The sequence below is a fragment of the Oncorhynchus kisutch genome, linkage group LG18 (assembly GCF_002021735.2).
Source record: "Oncorhynchus kisutch isolate 150728-3 linkage group LG18, Okis_V2, whole genome shotgun sequence".
NCBI lineage: Eukaryota > Metazoa > Chordata > Actinopteri > Salmoniformes > Salmonidae > Oncorhynchus > Oncorhynchus kisutch.
The window spans coordinates 30803872-30821704 of NC_034191.2; the positions used below are offsets into that span (position 1 = coordinate 30803872).

Below are 17833 nucleotides of genomic sequence, written 5' to 3' on the forward strand. Positions count from 1 at the left end.
CACTTCCTCCTATTCAATCTGCCTCAGTAAGGCTTTTTAAAGACATCACCACATACTGAGAGATTCTGGGAAGAGGTGAGCAGTGTGTTTTGCAAGTTTTTTTGTGTACTGTACTTCTGTCTTCCACACAATAACTTCCTACAGCTCACAAACATACACACACAAAACACAAACAAAAAAGATCAGAAGTGGGATGTTCTCTTGGCAAATTGATGCATGTTGACAGTCCAACTCTCATTCTCCCACAATACACACTTCAGATTGAATGTCAGATATTTATTTAATTTTAGTAGCACAAAAGCTTCTCCATTTAAAAACAGTCAGGCTTACAAAAATGAAATCACCAGCAGCATTAATTTAGAATGTCAGAAAACTATCAGTACCGATAAGATATGGCAGGGGGCAGCGGCAGCCATTGTTGTGTGTGTGTGTGTGTGTGTGTGTTTAACGACATGGTGAGATAGAAGGAGCGTGAGAGCACAGACACCATTTCCTTTCAAGGAAACACACACTTCCTCTGTATGTACAGTAACCAACGTACAGGTGCTGGTGCCCCAGTGAACACACACAGACAGACATGCAGGCACACGCACAGGACAGACAGGCACACACACACACCACACTTGGCAGACATACATAACAATCAACCCCAATACCCAATTCATGGTCCTGGGAAGACATGATTGAACTCATAATAAGACTCTATCAAATATGTGAGATGAGCTGATGGTTAAGAATATAAAGTCTAATCAATAAATGACTGTTACTGAGGCAATACATTCAGGGTCAGAATCGACACACAGTGTACTTTACTGCCAAACGTTCCCTATAACTCACACCATGTCCATGACAGAGAATTAGAATTACAGCAACCACAAGGCATGGCAACAAAAAAACACACTAGGTAAAATGTTAAACACATGGAAGTCCACCATGGTTGTTAATAGTTAGGATGCCCTCTTCTGGCACAAATATGTTCCTGCGATTACTAATGATTTCTGTGGTCAAAATACATCTTAAAATCTTTATTAAAATATTGCAATACAAATTTGCTTCAGAGATTTTCCTGTTAATAATGTCCTGCATGGTCATTGTCAATGCAAAGTGTACAGTTGGCCATGTCACCATTCTGAACCTCTTCCTGAGAGAAACAGAGGGAGAAACAGTGGGAGAGAAAGAGAAAGGTATATAGAGCAAGGACGAGGAGGTAGTAAAAAAAGAAAGAGGGAAGGCATGAGAGAATGCTCTTCCTTTCTTAGGGCTGCTATGGAGACCTAACCAGTATAAAACATTCAGTGAAAACTGAACAGAATGGAGGACAAGTGTAGTTGGACAGGTGTTGAGGGTTGTCATGGTGATCGTCTGGTTTCTGTCTCCGTGGTGGTCTTGGTGTCGTCGATGATTTCCCAGGAAGAAGCAGCCTTGTTTTCACTGGGACTACGGCTGCTGTGGTTGCTGCCGGAGCGAGTCAGGAAGCCAAAGCTAGGAGACAACACAGGTCTAGGATCAGATATACTAACTCACGACCAGAAGAAACTAAAGCTACACACAGGAGAGGAGAGACCACAACACAGTTCCCAGGTCAGAGATATTGTCTTGAAAGACTGAGTTGTTCCGCTTCCTAGTAGTTCCTACACACTACTACAGTGTAGAGGTCGACCGATTATGATTTTTCAACGCCGATACCGATTATTGGAGGACCAAAAAAAGCCGATACCGATTAATCGGCCGATTTAAAAAAAATGTATATATACATACACACACACACACACACACACACATTTTTGTAATAATGACAATTGCAACAATACTGAATGAACACTTTTATTTTAACTTAATATAATACATATGTGCTTTTGGATGGGTGTTCTTAAGGTGATTCCACAGGTTGGTGGTATTTTTTGATTTAGTTTAAAAAATAGAGTTTAAGTTACCTGTGATGAATGTTGAAAACAAAAGCTGTAATTTCTATATGCAGGAAATCCTATTTTAATAATGGACATGGTAAGAATTGACTACCAAAGTGCGAGTCATAATTCCCATGACATCTTCTAGCAAAATCTGAAAAGTGGTTCTTTCATTCATTTATTCCATAGGATATTTTTTAGATTCACTTAAAATAAGGTCTGTGTTTCATGTAGGCTTACACCACCTTGCCAATTGTATAACTGTGTAGATATCCATAGGACAAGTTAACTCTGATCAATATTGGCTAAATATATGTGAAGATCTTATTTTTTGTAGAGTGGATTTATGAAAATATTTTGACAAAACGTTACCTTATCCTAGTGAGATTTACACGGATATCAAAACGCCGAGGCGGTTTAAGCACGAAACACAGACCTTATTTGAAGTAGATCAAGACATTCTCTATGGAAGACATGAACAGAGGCGGTTTAAGCCTGCACGAAACACAGACCTTATTTGAAGTAGATCAAGACATTCTCTATGGAAGACATGAACAGAGGCGGTTTAAGTCTGCACGAAACGCAGACCTTATTTGAAGTAGATCAAGACATTCCCTATGGAAGACATGAACAGAGGCGGTTTAAGTCTGCACGAAACACAGACCTTATTTGAAGTAGATCAAGACATTCTCTATGGAAGACATGAACGGTAAAATAACGAAGGAACCCCTTTCAAGTTCAGCCGCAAGTTATTACAGGAATTAGAACGCGTCGACTATTTCTCTCTAAACCATGTACCTAAACCATATACCTTTGACTATTACGAGTCTACCACCCCTCAGTCAGACTGCTCTATCAAATATCAAATCATAGATTTAACTATAATAAACACACAGAAATACGAGCCTTAGGTCAAATCCGGAAACTATCACCTCGAAAACAAAACATTTATTCTGTTCCGTATTTTATCTAACGGGTGGCATCCATGAGTCTAAATATTGCTGTTACATTGCACAACCTTCAATGTTATGTCATAATTACGTAAAATTCTGGCAAATTAGTTCGCAAAGAGCCAGGTGGCACAAACTGTTGCATATACCCTGACTCTGCGTGTAATGAACTCAAGAAAAGTGACAATTTCACCTGGTTAATATTGCCTGCTAACCTGGATTTCTTTTAGCTAAATATGCAGGTTTAAAAATATATACTTGTGCATTGATTTTAAGAAAGGCATTGATGTTTATGGTTAAGTACACATTGGTGCAATGACAGTCGATTGATTGTTTTTTATAAGATAAGTTTAATGCTAGCTAGCAACTTACCTTGGCTTACTGCATTTGCGTAACAGGGGGGCTTCCTCGTGAGGCAGGTCGCTATTGCGTTGGACTAGTTAACTGTAAGGTTGCAAGATTGGATCCCCCGAGCTGACAAGGTGAAAATCTGTCGTTCTGCCCCTGAACAAGGCAGTTAACCCACTGTTCCTAGGCCGTCATTGAAAATAAGAATGTGTTCTTAACTGACTTATCTAGTTAAATAAAGATGAAATAAAGGTGTAATCGGTCGACCTCTACTACAGTGTCTGAGGTTATATACCGCATAGTCTCGTGACCAACCGTGATCATTAAACGGTAAGCGTGTATGTGAAACGTGGTTCTGGTCAGGGTTTCTGAGATTACATGCAGTACTACATTGAACAGATATGAGGTAGTCCCTGGTTACACCACCAGGGGGAGTAGTCTGTTTACATCAATGGCCTTAGAGGCATCAGCAGGTGCTGTGAAAGCTATATGTTGAAGGTAAACAGCAGAACAGTGAACAAAGCAGAGGCAAGTTTTTCTATGTCTGCCTAGAGGTAAACATAGACACTCAACAGTATTATCTTTCTCCCAGACAAATTAAACAACTTTTTTGCACGCATTGAGGACAATACAGTGCCACCGACACGGCCCACTCCCAAAGACTGTGGGCTCTCCTCCGTGGCCGACGTGAGTAAAACATTTAAAATATGTTAACCCTTGCAAGGCCGCCAGCCCAGACGGCATCCCTAGCCACGTCCTCAGAGTATGCTGGCTGGTGTGTTTACGGACATATTCAATCAATCCTTATCCCAGTCTGCTGTCCCCACACGCTTCAAGAGGGCCACTTTTGTTCCTGTTCCCAAGAAAGCAAAGGTAACTGAACTAAATGACTATCATCCCATAGCACTCACTTCTGATATTTGCTTACCGCCCCAATAGGTCCACAGACGACGCAATCGCCATCACACTGCACACTGCCCTATCCCATCTGGACAAGAGGAATACCTATGTAAGAATGCTGTTCATTGACTACAGCTCAGCATTCAACACCATAGTACCCTCCAAACTCATCATTAAGCTTGAGACCCTTGGTCTCGACCCCGCCCTGTGCAACTGGGTTCTGGACTTCCTGACATCTCCACTCCACTGATGCTCAACACTGGGGCCCCACAAGGGTGCGTTCTCAGCCCTCTCCTGTACTCCCTGTTCACCCATGACTGCGTGGCCATGCACGCTTCCAACTCAATCATCAAGTTTGCAGACGACACCACAGTGGTTACCAACAACGACATGACGGCCTACAGGGAAGAAGTGAGGGCCCTCGGAGTGTGGTGCCAGGAAAATAACCTCTCACTCAATGTCAGCAAAACAAAGGAGATGATTGGGGACATCAGGAAACAGCAAAGGGAGCACCCCCCCCAACCACATCGACGGGACTGTAGTGGAGAAGGTGGAAGGTTTTAAGTTCCTCTGTGTACATATCACAGACAAACTGAAATGATCCACGCACACAGACAGTGTGGTGAAGAAGGCGCTACAGCGCCTCTTCAATCTCAGGAGGCTGAAAAAATGTGTTGTCACCAAAAACCCTCACTAACTTGTACAGATGCACAATTGAGAGCATCCTGTCTGGCTGTATCACCGCCTGGTACGGCAACTGCACCGCCCACAACCGCAGCACGAGGGTAGAGGGTAGTGAGGTCTGCACAATGCTTTACCGGGAGCAAACTACGTGCCCTCCAGGACACCTACAGCACCCGATGTCACAGGAAGACACAAAAGATCATCAAGGACAATAACCACCCGAGCCACTACCTGTTTACCCCACTATCATCCAGAAGGCGAGGTCAGTACAGGTGCATCAAAGCTGGGTCAGAGAGATTGAAAAACAGTTTTTTCTCAAGGTCATCAGATTGTTAAAACAGCCACCACTAGCACAGAGAGGCGGCTGCCTTCCTACAGACATGATATCATTGGCCACTTTAATAAATGGAACACTAGTCACTTTAATAATGCACATTACTCATCATGTATATACTGTATCCTTCACTCTCTATTGCATCTTAGCCGCTCTTTCACTGCTCATCCATACATTTTATACTTATATATTCTCCTCCCATTCCTTTACTAGATTGTGTGTATTAGGTTTTGTTGTGGAATTGTTGGATATTACATGTTAAATACTGCTGCACTGTCAGATCTAGAAGCATAAGCATTTCGCTACACTCTAACATCTGCTAACCATGTGTATGTGACCAATAAAATTTGATTTGATTTGAGGAGACCAGAGGTAGTTTAACAGACAGACAATATAATCAGGATTCAGGACATAGCAACAAGTTGATGGAATGATTCACGCATGCTGGAGGGCTATGAAAGAAGCCAAACCAGTCTAACCAAACACAGACCTGCCTCAACTTTGCCTAGACAATCAGTGGCCTTCGAGTAAGGGTTATGGTAGGGCACTGCATATTTAACTGAGGCTCATTGTCATTGCAAATTAGGCTATTGCAGGAATTCTCCAACATAACGGTCCTGTGTCAGTTTACCAAAGTAATAACATTGTAACAAGCAACATACCAAATTTCTCGAACTCTTCTGATTGGGTTTCTATGAATGTTGTAAATATGCTTTAAACATGTTTACATTTATGTATGTAAATAGCTACAGTGGAAGAAAAAGTGTGAACCCTTTAGAATTACCTGGATTTCTGCATAAATTTGTCATAAAATGTTATGATCTTCCTCTAAGTCACAACAATAGACAAACACAGTCTGCTTAAACTAATTACACACAAACATTTAGAGTTGTTCATGTGTTTATTGAACACACCGTGTAAACACCCTCCTTTGGCAGCAATACCCTCAACCAAACATTTTCTGTAGTTGCGGATCAGACCTGTACAACGGTCAAGAGGAATTTTGGACCATTCCTCTTTATGAAACCGTTTCAGTTCCACAATATTCTTGGGATTGTCACTTCCTGACCTTAGTTATCTTTGTTTTCTTTATTATTTTGGTTAGGTCAGGGTGTGATGAGGGCGGTATTTGTGTTTTTGTCTTGTCTAGGGTTTTTTGTATATCTATGGGGTTTTGATATGCCTAGGTATATGTAGGTCTATGGTGGCCTGAATTGGTTCCCAATCAGAGACAGCTGTTTATCGTTGTCTCTGATTGAGGATCCTATTTAGGTTGCCATTTTGGTTTTGTGGGTTATTGTCTATGTGTAGTTGCCTGTCAGCACTTGTGTTAGATAGCTTCGTGGTCGTTTTGTTAGTTTGTTCTGTGTTATTAATTATTTCTTAATTAAAAGAGGAATGTATTCATATCACGCTCACGCTTCTCATCGTTACGACGAACGTGACAGGGATGTCTGGTGTGAACCGCTCTCTTGTGGTCATGCCACAGCATCTCAATCGGGTTGAGGTCAGGACTGACTGGGCCACTCCAGATGGCATATTTTCTTCTGTTCAAGCCATTCTGTTGTTGATTTACTTCTGTGTTTTTGGTTGTTGTACTGTTGCTTCACTTAACTTCTGTTGAGCTTCAATTGGCAGACAGATAGCGTTATATTCTCCTGCAAAATGTCTTGATAAAATGAATTCCCAAGTTTTCCGTCTGATAGCAAGCTGTCCAGGGCCTGATGTAGCAAAGCAGCCCAAACCATGATGCTCCCTCCACCATACTTTACAGTTGGGATGAGGTTATGATGTTGGTGTGCTGTGCCTTTGTTTCTCCACACACAGTGGGTGTTGTGTGTTCCTTCCAAACAACACAACTTTAGTTTCATCTGTCCACAGAATATTTTGCCAGTAGCGCTGTGGAACATCCAGCTGCTCTTCTGTTAACTTCAGATGTGCAGCAATGTTTTTTTTGGACAGCAGTGGCTTCTTCCATGGTGTCCTCCCATGAACACCATTCTTGTTTAGTGTTTTACGTATTGTAGTCTCATCAACAGAGATGTTAGCATCTTCCAGAGATTTCAGTAAGTCTTTAGCTGACACTCTAGGATTCTTCTTAACCTCATTGAGCATTCTGCTCTGTGCTCTTGCAATCATCTTTGCAGGATGGCCACTCCTATGGAGAGTAGCAACAGTGCTGAAATTTCTCCATTTATAGACAATTTGTCTTACCGTGGAATGACTTTTATAGATACTTTTGTAACCCTTTCCAGCATTATGCAAGGCAACAATTCTTAATCTAAGGTCTTATGAGATCTCTTTTGTTCCGAGGCATAGTTCTTCTCAGGCAATGCTTCTTGCGAGTGCTTTTCATAGGGCTAGGCAGCTCTAACCAACATCTCCAATCTCATCTCATTGATTGGACTCCAGGTTAGTTGATTCCTGACTCCAATTAGCTTTTGGAGAAGTCAATAGCCTAGGGGTTCACATACTTTATCCAACCTACACTGTGAATGTTTAAATGATGCATTCAATATAGACAAGAAAAATACAATAATTGGTGTTATTAGTTTAAGAATACTGTGTCTGTGGTGACTTAGAATTTGATCTGATCTTCATCTATGTCAAATTTATGCAGAAATCCAGGTAATTCCAAAAGGTTCATATACTTTTTTTTGCCACTGTTAATAGATGTGTTGTGTAAATTAGTAAAAACAGGTCAGTAGTACTTACAGGTTCCTGATGCGAGACTCATGTGGTTTGCTGTGTGTGCTGTCTGTCTCGGTTTCTGTCTCTGCTCTCCTCTTAAACAGGGGGCCTTTCTCCTCATCACTGTTCAAGGAAATCACATCCACAAAGTTAGCACTGTGTGTGTGTGTGTGTGTGTGTGTGTGTGTGTGTACCCGTGTGTGTGAGTCAGTGTCACCTGCTGCATTCGTCTTCTGGCATGCCCAGCATCTTGGCCTTGATGACAGTTTTCTGTTTCTTTATGGCAGAACGTACTGCCTCCAGCAAGAATCCTGGACACCGCTCATCATTCAGGATCTCCCTGTATGGATGACACACACGTCAGTACATACACACTAGAGGTCGACCGATTAATCGGAATGGCCGATTAATTAGGGCCGATTTCAATTTTTCATATCAATCGGAATCTGTATTTTTGGGAGCCGAATTGAAGTTTTTATTTTACACCTTTATTTAATCTTTATTTAACTAGGCAAGTCAGTTAAGAACACGTTCTTATTTTCAATGACGGCCTAGGAACAGTGGGTTAACTGCCTTGTTCAGGGGCAGAACGACAGATTTTCACCTTGTCAGCTCGGGGGATCCAATCTTGCAACCTTACAGTTAACGAGTCCAACACAATAACAACCTGCCTCTCTCTCGTTGCACTCCACAAGGAGACTGTCTGTTACGCGAATGCAGTAAGCCAAGGTAAGTTGCTAGCTAGCATTAAACTTATCTTATAAAAAACAATCAATCATAATCACTAATTAACTACATATGGTTGATGATATTACTAGATATTATCTAGTGTGTCCTGCGTTGCATATAATCTGATTGAGCATACAAGTATCTAAGTATCTGACTGAGCGGTGGTAGGCAGAAGCAGGCACGTAAACATTAATTCAAACAGCATTTTTGTGCGTTTTCCCAGCAGCTCTTCGTTGTGCGTCAAGCATTGCGCTGTTTATGACTTCAAGCTTATCAACTCCCGAGATGAGGCTTGTGTAACCAAAGTGAAATGGCTAGCTAGTTAGCGCGCCCTAATTGTTGTTGTGTTGCTGGTTCGAGCCCAGGGAGGAGCGAGGAGAGGGACGGAAGCTATACTGTTAAACTGGCAATACTAAAGTGCCTATAAGAACATCCAATAGTCAAAGGTTAATGAAATACAAATGGTATAGAGGGAAATAGTCCTATAATTCCTATAATAACTACAACCTAAAACTTCTTACCTGGGAATATTGAAGACTCATGTTAAAAGGAACCACCAGCTTTCATATGTTCTCATGTTCTGAACGTTAGCTTTCTTACATAACACATATTGCACTTTTACTTTCCTCTCCAACACTTTGTTTTTGCATTATTTAAACCAAATTGAACAAGTTTCATTATTTACTTGAGGCTAAATTGATTTTATTGATGTATTAAGTTAAAATAAAAGTGTTCATTCAGTATTGTTGGAATTGTCATTATTACAAATACATATTTATTTTTTAAATTGACCGGTTAATCGGTATCGGCTTTTTTTGGTCCTCCAATAATCGGTATCGGCGTTGGAAAAAAAAAAAAATCATAATCGGTCGACCTCTAATACACACACAGGTATAAAACTAAACAAACATGTAAACACATACACACACACAAACAAACACACCCCCTATAGTACCTACCTCTGGTAGTAGGAGAGTTCCTCCTGCACCAGGAACAGGTTGGCTTTGAGCTCGTTCCTCTCTGTCAGCATCTCTCTGACCTCCTGCTTGGTGAAACAGGGTCTGTTGGGGTCCTTAAGGTCTATCACCAGCTTGCCTGTCAGGTCCCACTCTGTCCTACATGGACTGGCCTGTTGGGGTGGAGAAAACACAGCTGGACTATCACAATTGTGTTAATGTAATGACAGTTGTGTTTAAAGGGAAACAAAATGGTTGTTCACCTGGTATAAGAAATGTGAACTTCACGGTCTATGAAATTGTCTAAAAGCAATAGCAAAAGCTAAATACCCATCAAAATGACACGATTTGGCTATGTGACTATTACAAAGTAAAAAGACACAGATTTCTTGTAGTGAGATTTCTTAGTCACATTATACTGTAGGTGGACAATACATACATGTACATCTTGTGCCACAGGTGTATCTGTTTCTCTCACAACAATGAGTTAACTCCTTTGTCAGAGAGAGAAGTCACAGATATGACCTTAGTTTCTCTTATCTTATTCATAACAAATATTTCAAAATGGCTACAGTTTCTTTTACAGGGAGAAGAGTTTAAAGAAACAAAGGCCAAGTGTAAGACTTGGCAGAGAGAGGACAGTGACAAATGTTTAAAGATTACAGTTCAGCTCCAAAATAAACTGAGGGAGAGGGCAGGACACTAAAAGTTCTCTAGAGAAATGACAAGCAAGGTGTAACAAACAAGTCAGTAAAGAGAGTCAGAATACACCACTCTGGATGACTAACATTTATGTAGTATTACTGGGTACTTTGGGTCCTGGATACGATTTGACAGAAACAGCATTTCAGTTGTGTGTACAGTATATCAGACCACAGGTATGACTCAAAAATACATGTTTAGTGTTCTAATTATGTTAGTAACCGCTTTATAATAGCAATAAGGCACCTTAGGGGTTTGAAGTACAGTGGGGAGAACAAGTATTTGATACATTGCAGATTTTGCAGGTTTTCCTACTTACAAAGCATGTAGAGGTCTGCAATTTGTATCATAGGTACACTTCAACTGTGAGAGACAGAATCTAAAACAAAAATCCAGAAAATCACATTGTATGATTTTTAAGTAATTAATTTGCATTTTATTGCATGACATAAGTATTTGATACATCAGAAAAGCAGAACTTAATATTTGGTAAGGAAACCTTTGTTTGCAATTACAGAGATCATACGTTTCCTGTAGTTCTTGACCAGGTTTGTACACACTGCAGCAGGGATTTTGGCCCACTCCTCCATACAGACCTTCTCCAGATCCGTCAGGTTTCGGGGCCATCCCTGGGCAATACGGACTTTCAGCTCCCTCCAAACCTTTTCTATTGGGTTCAGGTCTGGAGACTGGCTAGGCCACTCCAAGACCTTGAGACGATTCTTACGGAGCCACTCCGTAGTTGCCCTGGCTGTGTGTTTCGGGTCGTTGTCATGCTGGAAGACCCAGCCACGACCCATCTTCAATGCTCTTACTGAGGGAAGGAGGTTGTTGGCCAAGATCTCGCGATACATGGCCTCATCCATCCTCCCCTCAATACGGTGCAGTCGTCCTGTCCCCTTTGCAGAAAAGCATCCCCAAAGAATGATGTTTCCACCTCCATGCTTCGCGGTTGGGATGGTGTTCTTGGGGTTGTACTCATCCTTCTTCCTCCAAACACAGCGAGTGGAGTTTAGACCAAAAAGCTCTATTTTTGTCTCATCAGACCACCTGACCTTCTCCCATTCCTCCTCTGCAGATGGTCATTGGCAAACTTCAGACGGGCCTGGACATGCGCTGGCTTGAGCAGGGGGACCTTGCGTGCGCTGCAGGATTTTAATCCAAGACGGCGTAGTGTGTTACTAATGGTTTTCTTTGAGACTCTGGTCCCAGCTCTCTTCAGGTCATTGACCAGGTCCTGCCGTGTAGTTCTGGGCTGATCCCTCACCTTCCTCATGATCATTGATGCCCCACGAGGTGAGATCTTGCATGGAGCCCCAGACCGAGGGTGATTGACCGTCATCTTGAACTTCTTCCATTTTCTAATAATTGCGCCAACAGTTGTTGCCTTCTCACCAAGCTGCTTGCCTATTGTCCTGTAGCCCAGCCCAGCCTTGTGCAGGTCTACAATTGTATCCCTGATGTCCTTACACCCTCTCTGGTCTTGGCCATTGTGGAGAGGTTAGGGTCTGTTTGGTTGAGTGTGTGGACAGGTGTCTTTTATAAGGTAACGAGTTCAAACAGGTGCAGTTAATACAGGTAATGAGTGGAGAACAGGAGCGCTTCTTAAAGAAAAACTAACAGGTCTGTGAGAGCCGGAATTCTTATTGGTTGGTAGGTGATCAAATACTTATGTCATGCAATAAAATGCAAATGAATTACTTAAAAATCATACAATGTGATTGTCTGGATTTTTGTTTTAGATTCCGTCTCTCACAGTTGAAGTGTAAAATTACAGACCTCTACATGCTTTGTAAGTAGGAAAATCGGCAAAATCGGCAGTGTATCAAATACTTGTTCTCCCCACTGTATATGGCCAACATACCATACCCCCTCGGGTCTTTTTGCTTAAATATAATATGAATGTCCAAGGCCAATTCAAAAATGGAAATGAATGCTTACCTTTTTAATAAGGGAGAAAAATACACACTTCTTACCGTGCCCACTGCAGCGTTGGCCTTTTCCAGCTGGGTGGTGAGGCATTCTATCTCTTTCTGTTTCTCTCTGAGGTCTGCCTCCATATCAGCCTTCCTCTCCACAGCATTCTTCACCTGGGCCATGACGATGCTCTGCTTGTGTCTCAGCTCCCCATTCATCTTCATGAAGCGCTCCAACTGCTCCTGCAGCTGTACACACACACACACAATCACACACACACACACACACACATGAAACAACATTAACATTACTTACATACACACTCAGGACGATGATATGCTAGATATCATAGTGGGCCTTGGTAGGGGTGCAGGGACTCATTGGGAGTAAGGGTGACCATATTACACAAACACAGGGGGACAATACTGGTTACTCCCATGAACACAAAAACATGTTCAAGCATAATTTTGAGCAAACTTAATTTAGGAGGCCCCACAGCTTTAGGTCAGATGAAAGGCCTAGAAACATCAACAAACTCGAGCTGGAGTTTAAAACCATTACTGTGTGACAGAGGGAGCTGCTGTGAATAGGGAGGTGGAGTTATTGCCCAGACTTGTCTCCAAGGTGTAGGTGATGCTCAGCACAAAACAATAACCATGACTATTACGCCAGTACTGTTTCAATTTCAAGTTTTATTAGTCGCATGTACGGGATGGTATACCACGCCACATGGTATACCCCGCCACATGGTATACCTCGTCAAAAGGTATACCACGCCACATGGTATACCCCGTCACATGGTATACCCCGCCACAACTTGACACAGTGTTTTGTACACTCAGTGTATATATATATATATATATATATGTATATGTATGTATGTATGTATGTATGTGTGTGTGTGTGTGTGTGTGTGTGTGTGTGTGTGTGTGTGTGTGTGTGTGTAAACTGAAAAGTGTCTGGGTCACTGCTGAGAGACAGACTTCCTATCGGCTGTTTATGACACCTCCCCACTCATGACTGGCTATTGGCTGACCTTCAGAGTATTGATACAATCATTGTGCCCAGGCGTGTGTGTGTGTGCGTGTGTAAACTGAAGCGTGTATGGCTACACTTGCATTCAGATGGACTGTACATGTAGTCTTTTTGTCCTTACCGCCTCCACCTCTTTAGACATGCTGGCTATCTGCTGTACTTTGGCCCTCAGCTCATCTCTCTGCTTGTCAACCACTTCCTTCAGTTTAAGCATCACCTCCCGCTCCTGCCGTTGTACACGGTCTGGAACACAGGACCACAACAATGCAATATCATCACTGTGGGTATTCAATGGTCAACAGACAAATCAGAGAGAACATCATTAGGGCACACATTTTTTTTAAATATAAATAATGTCAATGGAGTCTGGGAAGTCCCTCCTTGTTTCAGTCTGTTTTCTTCCGTTTGGTGCCTAACGAATATGACCCAGTAGCTCATCAACCACCAACAGTCGGCCGAGACTACGTCCCCAGCCAAATCTGCTCAGTGGAGTGTATCTTAAGGTCTGACGTTAAACAGTAAAGACACTTTAGGATTATCCTTCAGCACACGGTCATCTTTAAGCATTCTGGTTTATACCTGTTGATTCAGACAGACGACTCTGGACGTATAATAACTGATACATAAGTTATGGTGGAGCTATGGCATGGTAATTGGAGACACTAATGTTCCTAGGCTAAACTGTTGCAATAAAAACTTAACAGCAAGCAGCTAACATGGACCTCATTGCTGGAAAACTGCTTTCAGTGTGTAGTATGACCGGGGTTTTCAAACTGGGGTCCGTAGAGGTACTGCAGGGGGTCCACGATGTAATTTTTTATTTAAAAAAAATGGAAATATATTTTTGGGGAATTGTTTTATGTGATACATTCTTATTTTATGAATATCACTACAACAGAATATCCTCGTGGATACCATTTCTATGTCTCAGCATCCAGTATGAAGGAATTTAAAAACTAGCGTTAGCGCAATGACTGGAAGTCTACAGCAACGGTTAACATGCTAGCTGTTCCTGTTCATTCAACTCTGGGGAAGTAGATACATGTCTTGCCAAAATCTCTAACTATCCATTTAATATGGTGGAAATTACAGTCATTGGAGCTAATTAAAGGGTTTTTCTGTATAGAAAAGTCTTAAGTGGGCCATCTAAGTGTTCCATTTTTTTGTGGAAAAGTGTCAACTTAAAAAAAACGACCAAAACCAAATAGCATGCAGAAAATATATTGAAGTATAATTATTTGTAAAAATAACATATGCTAATATATGATGGGGGTCCCTGGGTCGCCAGTTTGCCTGGGCGGGGGTCCCTGGGCAAAAAAAGTTTGAAACCCCTGTAGTATGGTATCATATAATCTAATTGAGTTAAATGTAATTATGAGCACAATTAGATTATTCTTCTAGTCCTGAGAAAATGAAGAAAGTTAAATGTACATTTTAGTGGCTGGAGTAGATCCAATTATTGTGATGTTTCTTGACACAAATATGGCCTTCTCCTCCAGGGAAAAATGTATCTGATTTAGGCCCCCCGCGGCTGAACAGACACTTCCTTGAAAACTAGTGAAAAAATACCACAAGACTTGCATACATTGCATTAACAGTTTACATTAGGTTGAAGTAAAGAGGTACAGTATACAAGCCATAGTGGACATTATCAGTAGACAGACTTAACTAAACTTTCAACTGCCCTTGAAAATTGCTCATATGCAATGAGTAAATCAAGGATAAGAGCATCTAATTTGTTGAATGATATTAGGGTTGGTGCTCTTCGAAGCTTCTATAGCAGTGTGAGTATAGAGTACTAGGCAGAGACGAGATGAATAATGAATATCTTACAAATACTTCAGAATGCTTAATAAGTTAGTGTAATAATACAAATTATATGCGTCTATCGTATAATATTAGTTTATATGTATCTATTCTGCTTTGTTCTTCTTTCAGTCTTTACATAACAAATGTCACATTTACAGTCCCACATTCACTTCCCAAATAAACAAACACTGGAATTCCTCAGTCAGCAATGTGTTCCCCTGTGACTAACACCAGAAGTAAATACTCTGCATGAGCAACACAGTAACTCCATTCTCGTGGCAAGATTACTTTGGGGTACTTTACCTGTTGTGGTGTATAGCATGTTTGCATACACGCGTGTGAGAAGCGGATTGTTTCTAAGAGGCGTGTGATATATTATGTGGTCTTGTTGGTATCTTGTTGTTATATTGTACGATATATTATGTGCAACAGAAAGGGTAAGTACCATGCCCCGACCATCCTGAGCATGGTTGACCCTAAAACAGATGTTTAAACTAACCTTCCTGGGCATGGTTGCCCCTCAGGCAGATGTTTAAACCAATAATGTGTGCACGTGTGTTCATGTGTTTTAAACCAACCTTCCTGGGCATGGTTGCCCCTCAGGCAGATGTTTAAACCAATAATGTGTGCACGTGTGTTCATGTGTTTTAAACCAACCTTCCTGGGCATGGTTGCCCCTCAGGCAGCTCTGTAACTCCTGAATCTCAGTCTGTAGATGTAACACTTGGGCCTGCAGCTCCTCGCACCTGCTCCTCTGCTTCTCTGCCTCCTCCTGCTGCTGCACCTCCTGTTGGGGGACGAGGAGAAGCGGTCACTGACTCTGGGTTAGGAGGAGACACAGCATACCCACCATAGAAATAGAATGACATTCTATGCCCCCAGTGGAGTCTACAGGTACTTGGTGGTACTTGGTGGTGGGGAAGAATAGCCTCCTAATTAAATCAAAGATATTGATAAATACTGAGTGCTAGCTGAAGAATGTTCCAAGTGAAAGAGAAAAACAAGCGTGCCCATGACGCCTGTGTTTATAACTTCAATTTCAGTGTTATGGTGACTACCAATATAACAACAAGATACCAACAAGACCAATAACACACAGTGTAGTCAGGTGTGAGACAGAAGCAATGTTGGGATGAGCAGGGCTCATGGTGTGGTGTGTGAAAGAATGTGTGTGGTGCATAGAGACGCGGTGTAGTGAAAGCTGTAGGAGATAAATGGGCCAAGAGCAAGTACAAACATACTGTTTCTTCCTAAATCAAATCTATAATCGTTGAGATCACAGACAAGATAAGTGATTTCCCAAATTATAATGCGATATAGCCTGGGCTATATAGCCTACCCATGTTACTAACGGTACCATGTTGTTATTACCATCGACTCACCCGCTGTATTTCAATCTTTCTGCTTTCGTCGTATTCTTTCACAGATCTCGTCTTCTTCTGTTTCTGTACATGTAGCGTTTCAAATGCTTTGAGTAATTCTTCTTCTTTTGACTTGTGTGCATTGTTCCGCGAGGCGAAGCTCTCCAAAAGCTCTAGAACTTTGACTATTTTAGGCAGCAGTACTGTGGCGCTCTCTTTACCGTAGCTGTCAATAAGTTTTTCCACTTCTGAGCCAATCAATTTAGCCATTTCGTATACATCATCCACAGTTAATGCTGAACATGTCCTTTCAAAACAACACCCGGTCTTCTTGACGTCTTGCTTTTGATCGTTAATATCGCAATCATTCTCCATGTTTGCACCAGTGTGCATGCACGTTAATATCGAAACCCAGAAATAAAATTAAAATGTCGTTCTCGGCGTGACAAGACAGTTCCCCAGCGATAGAGTCGAAACACAACTAAAGCGAGTGTTCTCACAATAAACAGGTGTCTCATCTATATCGCGATATGCTGCTGCATCTAAAATATATGCATTATTCGTCACCCTATGCTCGAAGTTGACTCTTTCTTTAGTTGGATGCTTGGTCATCCAGACAGTAATAAACCCGTTCTAATTTGAACCTCATTCGAGCATACGTCACACATTGTGCTTGCCCCTAGTCGAGAACATTAACTTGAGGCCCGATTCAAATGAAAGAACAGAGTTCCTCATCGAGTAGTCTTGAAAAGACAGAGCAGTGTACTGTAAACTGGACGCCCACATTTCAGCCCCCTCTCTTTGCTCGGCTTGTTTACCATTCAAGAACTCTCCTACTTTCCTGACCAGCGTAATAGGAGTGAGCTTCTCTTAGAGCCACATAGCATGGCGTACTGTTGAACTGGTGTGCTAGGTCGAACGTACAGTAAAACTGTCCAAGCATACCAATTGGATTTCATCTGAAGGCATGGGAAGCGATCGAGGATGCTGTGTACTGTTGTTTAACAGTCGGCATACAGTACCAGTCAAAAGTTGACACACCTACTCATTCCAGGGTTTTTCTTTATTTTTACTATATTCTACATTGTAGAATAATATTGAAGACGTCAAAACTATGAAATAACACAAATGGTCTTGAACCGCCACTGGACCAAAGGACAGATTTTCACCAATCTAATGTCCATTGCTGTCGTTTCTTGGCCCAAGCAAGTCTCTTATTATTGGTGTCCTTTAGTAGTGGTTTCTTTGCAGAAATTCAATCATGAAGGCCTGATCCACGCAGTTTCCTCTGAACAGTTGATGTTGAGATGTGTCTGTTACTTGAACTCTCCGAAGCATTTATTTGGGCTGCAATTTCTGAGGCTGGTAACAGCAGAAGTAACCCTAAATAGGACTAGCAAGAAACACAAGTCATATTTAAACTATAAAACCAATGTCAGTGATTAAAGTCACATTAAAACATGAAAGCAGAAAATACCAACTTTTAATATGACCCCAAATTAATTTAGAA

At 41.6% G+C, this 17833-nt stretch overlaps 1 protein-coding gene across 1 annotated transcript; it reads right to left on the reverse strand.

Annotated features, from left to right (window-relative positions):
- Positions 1 to 261: 261 nt before the first annotated feature.
- LOC109875598 (RILP-like protein 1) lies at positions 262 to 16593 on the reverse strand. The gene is made up of 9 exons (XM_031795278.1): positions 16345 to 16593; positions 15620 to 15749; positions 15462 to 15560; positions 13275 to 13396; positions 12178 to 12366; positions 9503 to 9672; positions 8032 to 8154; positions 7839 to 7937; positions 262 to 1482 (listed from the first exon to the last, which is right to left on the reverse strand). Exons 1-9 carry the CDS (start codon positions 16591 to 16593, stop codon positions 1350 to 1352), a joined length of 1314 nt encoding a protein of 437 aa, XP_031651138.1. The 3' UTR covers positions 262 to 1349.
- Positions 16594 to 17833: the final 1240 nt, after the last annotated feature.